This window comes from Limulus polyphemus, unplaced genomic scaffold (genome assembly GCF_000517525.1).
Source record: "Limulus polyphemus unplaced genomic scaffold, Limulus_polyphemus-2.1.2 Scaffold1757, whole genome shotgun sequence".
In the NCBI taxonomy this organism is placed as follows: domain Eukaryota; kingdom Metazoa; phylum Arthropoda; class Merostomata; order Xiphosura; family Limulidae; genus Limulus; species Limulus polyphemus.
In genome coordinates, this window is record NW_013667367.1 from 1,678 (window position 1) to 8,247 (window position 6,570).

General features: G+C 30.8%; 1 protein-coding gene across 1 annotated transcript; it reads left to right on the forward strand.

Annotated features, from left to right (window-relative positions):
* The first annotated feature begins 905 nt into the window (after window positions 1-905).
* Window positions 906-5,985, forward strand: LOC111087124 (UPF0329 protein ECU05_1680/ECU11_0050-like). Its single transcript, XM_022392637.1, has 3 exons — window positions 906-1,031; window positions 1,536-1,677; window positions 2,129-5,985. The coding sequence occupies exons 2-3, from the start codon at window positions 1,536-1,538 to the stop codon at window positions 2,311-2,313; spliced, it is 327 nt and encodes a 108-aa protein (XP_022248345.1). The 5' UTR covers window positions 906-1,031; the 3' UTR covers window positions 2,314-5,985.
* The last annotated feature ends 585 nt before the right edge of the window (window positions 5,986-6,570 follow it).

The window sequence follows — 6,570 nt, forward strand, 5'->3', positions numbered from 1 at the left end:
ATACTTCAAATAGCATTAAACTGAACTCAGCTAGTAGTAGTAGTTACAATATGTCAAACTACTGTGTATTTAAGTAGTAATAGTTACAATATGTCAAATTACTGTACATTTAAAGTAATAAACTTCACTATCCCCTCGGATACTAAAACGCGCAATAATCCAAAACGCAACTCGCTCATACTACACATATTTTGACAGTGTATGTTATTTCTGATTTTGAATGACATTTTATTAAAATAAATGTTTTGTAATTAGAATAATAAAGTGTAAAAACTACTAGGCAGAGAATTATCAAAATATTTAGTAAATAGTTCGTTCACCAGTGAAAAAAGGACAGCGCTTTAGAGATTAACTCAGAAATGTCTGGACAGATGGTCCTACACAGTCAAGGCCATAGTACGAACTTATACAAATTTGATATTTGCCTTGGTGTGTCACATACTGTAATCCCCAAAATTCAATCGTAAGGGAAATTTCAAATTAGGCAACGTTAGATTATTGTATCACTAAATATTCAAGTTATTTATCAGCCATTTTAGTATAAAGTATTAATTTTTGATGTTATTTACAGCAAAAAATTAAGAAATTAATGGAAAAAGAAATCAGAATGTTTTTATTACGTCGGCGTTTTTTTTTTTGTTTTTTTTTCTACTGTTATCGTTATTTGCCCTTGTATTTTATGTTTTTCATAAAATGTCAAGGCTTTTTCGGAGGTTTTGCTGTAATGCCATCACTAATTTCGACGACTGTTTATATCGTCAATTATTTGAATAAACACTCTTTAGGTATGAACTAGATTAAGTTGGTGAAAGGAAATACTTATAAAATTTACTTAAGTCATGAAGAGGGTTAAACATGTTAAACAATAAGTATTAATTTCAAAATAATTAAAGAAATATATTTCAATAGGTTATAGAATTCCCACTGTAAACGCACCATATTTTGCTGTCTGGTTGAACAGTTTCATTAACAAGTCTACCAGACTTTTATTACCACGGATAGGAAGAGAATTCAAGTTTGACAACAGCCGAGTAAGTAGTATTAAATAAGGGAATGTATTAAGTAGGTAAGAAATTAATACTAGAAATGGATCCAGTATGAATCGATCATTATTAAGCTAGGAATCTTTAAGAAAACTTAAAGTATAATCTTCTTTAATAAACTATATTTATTCAATAAAATGATTTATGTTAATAAACATGACAAGTAGACAGTTGTAATTGAGAAGTTGTTATTCAGTTTCTATGCAATCTTTATTCGGAAAAAAAATAACTTTATTCACTTTCCAGAATCTTAATTAGATCATACGACCTTTTTTTAGGTTAAAAAGTAAAATTTCAACTTAAAACATATACAGTCAAGATGAAATTTTTAAAGAAACATCATGAGTAAAATATGAAGCAGAAGAATTAAGAACAAGATATTTCCCTAGACTTCAAGATAAAGTTAATAGAAGACCAGGGTGTAAAAGTCTACTCTACAGTTTCTTGGCAGAGTTTGTTTAACGAAATATATCTATTTCTTTCGTTCTTTAGATGAAGGAAGTTTTGGAGATTGCCCCACGAGACTTCAACCAAACCATTCTTGACACTGCCTACAGTTTGATTGAAAATGGAATTGTGAAAAAGTCTAAGAAATACAAACAAGGAAAAAAAGAAGAACAGCAACTTACAGAAGGTATCTTTCTATTTACAGTGAATGTGTTAAAGGTGTTAATAAAATATAAGTAATATAAAGTAATTTGTTTTATCTTACTTAAAATTGTGGTTGTCTCATTGACATAAAAGAAATAATTATATTTCAAACTATCTATTTTTTTATGTTTTATTTTTACTACCTGTAGATCGATTTGCTTGTCATTTTCAGTTTTTGTATCTTTCTGTTTATCTTCTATTTTCATGTTTGAACTATATAGTCTTGCATTATCGCCATGTTTGAAACACCTCAGAACAGTATAATTTTTTGCCAGTGCATATACCAATAATACATTAACAGTACATAGAAAATCTTACACAAATTTAAAGCATTGCATTTACTTTATCAATTACATCAGCAAATTATATAGCTCTGAGGAAAAATGTGTATGAAAGACCATGCCTATACCAAAATGCATTTCTTTTGTGAATAGAAGAAAAAACAGAAGATATTAAGAAAGAAGAAGAAGATGGAGAAAAAACAGAGGAGAAAAGGGAAGACAAACATGAGGATGAAAATGAAAAAAACAAAACTAAAGAGTTGGAACCTGAAGATAAGCCTGAGAAATTTGCTGACGAACCACCCAAAGCAGAGTCTATAGAAGCTATTGACAAATAAAGGGTCTTGTATGACCCATTATTTTCTGGTGTGAGATTGGGAACAAACGTATGTGTGTGTGTATCTATTCACTCTAAAATGTGCTTTAAGAATTCATGCTTATTGTTCAAGTCAGTTGATAGAGTGCTTCACGAGGTGCTTTACCACTCTTGCCACTTTCTAAACTTTTTTTTTAAAGTTTCTAAGCTGTAGTCCAGGGCTTCAGCCTCTTGGTTCTTGTTGCAAGTTAGTTATAGAGTCAAATTTAGACTAATAGTATTGTCAATGAATGTAAACAAATGTGTTAAAGTGTCCGTTCAATCTTACAAATAGCTCACATACATGCTTAGCAGGAAAATTGGCATTTTTTTAAGATCGCAGAATACGTGGCTACAGTATCGTTGCCTTGTTTGGCATGTAATATGTGTACTGGCTGGCACACTTAACATAAAACCAGTTGTGACAGTGATTGCTTTATTTCGGTATTGTCATAAATTTACAATTATGTGTGTGATAAGTATCATTCTTCGACGTTAAGATTAGGGAATATATGTAAAGGTTTTTGGGGTTTGCATAGCTTGTTGAAACTTGAAGATGTGCTGTTGAATATTTGAATCACGTTGTATATTAGATAATGTTTATGAATAGTATCGTTAAGAGTTTAGTGGTGAGCCTGAAGCCTAATGTAGTAGGTTTTGTTAATGTTGACCAAGGGTAAACAACAGATTTAAAGTTACTGAAGCAGTAACATAGGGCTATGAAAAATTAGAAACACTACTTTAATAAGGAAAACTGTCAAAAGTGTAATGTTAATAGATAAATTACATACCCATTGTTTACTGCTACTTAGAATAATATTTAATAACTACTTGAAATAACATTATAGCATTGCACATCAAACACTAATTAAAATGAAATTTGATGTACACGGCCAGTCATTAGGTTTTCTTCAAAAAATAAATAAAAGAGGGTAGCTTAGTTACTTTCGAATAAGATACATTAACGAACTATATATTGTATTGACTGTTTATATAATTGAAAGAAACCCACGTAGGTAGTAGACTACGTATTCTTTCAAACGCTTTGGATGTTTTGTATGCCATAAAAGTATCTATCTGTATAAGATTTTTTTTTTGAAAATGTTTTGGAAAACACTAAAAATTTCTAGTCTATTCTAACTATAAATTGTTAATTTACTAGTCCTTAGTAATGTTATTACTAGTATTTAAAAATAATAACGACGTTTTCATGGAATAACTTAGCAAACTTAATTATTTAGAAAAGGTGTAGATAGTATCATTCGTGTCACCTAATGAGAACCTGTTTATTTAAAAGTGAATACTCATTATTATGAAATACCGTATTGCCCCTAATGAATCACCCCGAGGGGGTGGAAACATCAAAAAAGGGGGCGCTGATTAGAGATTAATTGGATCATATGATAATACCTCTATTATAAACAAATTTATCTATAATAAGTGGTAGCAAACATAGCCTATTTATTTCTAATTTTGCTATAAACACCAGTGCTCACTATTGCAGTAAATATGGCAATCATTGCTTATAAGTGTCAAAAAATCCTATGTACCGGGTAACCTCCTTTGATCGGCATCGCCAAAGCGTCTTTGAAGTTTGCTGCTACGGTAAAAAAAGGCGGGAAAATCGTGGCCTACGTGATATTTATCAGTTATCAGTAGTGATTGCTGATCTCTGTGAGGGGGGCGTTAATTATGGGCAATACGGTATGTGTTGTTATTTTAAAAAATGACTAGCGATGCAACAGAAAACAATTTTTTTTTATGTTTACTTTGCCAACTTGACATCTGAGTACGTGGAGTGAAAATCTTGAATAATTTTAAAGACAATTTTAGGTAAAGAATCTAACACTTGCCAGAGAGATTTAGGGTTAGACATAATTTCGTGTAGTGATATTATATTGCAATATTTTGTTAAAATTACATATAATGTCATAATTGCAGTAGATGCTGGACATTACTTCACAGGTTTAGAGTATATTTATAATGTCTGCACTAATCTTTAAAGCAGCAAGCGCATGAAACACAGCGCCAAAACTGCTTCGTCATGAAGCATGCTGGTACTCCCAAAACTTATGCTTTAGATCTGAAAATCATATTTCTGTAAAGTAAAGTTTATATCTTAATGTGTAAACACATGTTGCTCTTGTCATAGGCATGAAAGATATTACAATGGTTCAAGGCAAAATTTTGTTATATATTTTTTATAGTAAGCTAAGTAATCAAAATCTCTTAGTTAACTTCTAACACTGATCGTGATTTTTATTCATGATGTTTTTGCCTCTGCGTGACTTGTAAGCCATCTTTATTCAATTTCAAACGTTCATACATATAATGATTGCTTTATTTTTCATATAACTTTCATAAGTCTTAATTTTTGTATGTTGTCAGATTTACTCATAGTGTTTGCTCATATTTGTCTGACATTATTTGGCTTATGTATCAATGTATAGTCATTTTACCACTAAAAACTTTGTTTCGTTATTCCTGTAAGAGCAAGAAAAAGGCAAAAATTTATAAACACCGAAACCACCCTTTTGTCATTTTTAAAACAAATGTTTCTTCTTCGGTAAGCACAAGTGAGGGGGTTTATTAGATAAATGAAACACACCAGGATAAAAAGATGGAAAAGAAAAAAGGAAGCTTAATCAATTTTCTTGAAACTGTAAAATCGAAAGTAAAATAAATTTCTTGAAATTACGTATCGTAATCTGCCTATAACATCACTTTGTCAAACTTTTATCAAATAACTTGTCTCCATACATTTTTATTCCTGTGATATGTCCAGTTTTTAATGTCATGTATTATTCTCTGACCATTGTATTTTAAACTGCTTTTGAGATGTTCCCGTCAGGTGGAAGTTTTTACAAACCTTAAAATACATTTTTCTGGTTCGTATTCGAAACGGATGATATTTTTGCAACTTTTAAAACATATTCTGCCTTCATAAGCTCACTGCCTGTGATACGTATAACGTCATCTTCTTCTACGTGTAACCTTTCTTACTCTTATAAAAATAGATTTTTTCAATCACTTTATACTTTTCAGTGTTCAAAGACACTGCGTTTTTCAGTGTCTTCATCTCATATAATATAATTGTTTGAAAATTTGATGATGTTTAATGGCTTGAATTTCTGAAACAAATTTTATTTTTTTTCTTCAGGGAAGAAAGCGAGAGCAGAGCAGTTATTGGTTAGCATATGATAACTGAATTTCGTTAAGTAATAAAATAAGGATTTCATTATGTGATGTGATGATGCCTGATAAGTTTATAGAAACCAGTAAAAAAACACGAAAGTGTTGAATTCCGCTTATGAACAATTCACACGTGGTAATATAATGTCTAAAACAGAAAGTTGTTCCAGACATTTTTTACATGTGTTGCTGAAAGGTATAAGATAATGATGAAACGAATATTGTAGTTTGCATAGTAAGATTAAAGTTTGTATGGATACAAGTGTTACAGAACATCATGTAAAAATACTGTTGTAAAAGATGTTGAAACTCTTAACGATAAATGTAACAATGAATCACAGACTGTTCTCTAGGTTATAATAATACGTGTTGAAATGTTGGAGTTTGTAAGAATGAGGATGAAACACAAAATTAGTCGACATTACTATGGATGAGTTGATAAAGTTTGTAGTATTGATGATAATAAGTCACAGAATGTGATGTAAATTAAAATAATACATTTTAAAATGCTGAAGTAGTTAAGGATGATGATGAGACTGAACTTAGTCGACATAACATAAAATTGAAAAACGACAAGGGATCAGTTGGTCTATCTAGGTCGTTCCATCAACTAAAGTAAATTAATTGTTTAACAAAAAACTCAAACTCAGCCCATATCATTGAAATATTTATCAATCCTTCCATTGACTCCCTTAAATTTACAGTGTCTACCACATCTGAAGGCAACCTATTCCAAAGCCAACCACCTTGTCAGAAGAATAAAACTGTCTTAGCTGAAGATGACTTCTACCCTGCCAAAATTTATAGTTGTGTCCCCTAGTCCTACCTTTCTGATCATTAAATAAACAACAACAACAAAAACGATTCATTGACACTCGTTTCCCTTAACAATCTTAAACAGCTCAATCAGATCCCCTCTAACTTCTTTTTCAAGATAAAACAATTTCAGAGATCTTAACCTGCTTCCCATCTCAGGTATCATCTTAGTAGTCCTACTTTGAACAATTTAATATCCTTTCTAAGATAAGGAGCCAAAGATTGAACATAA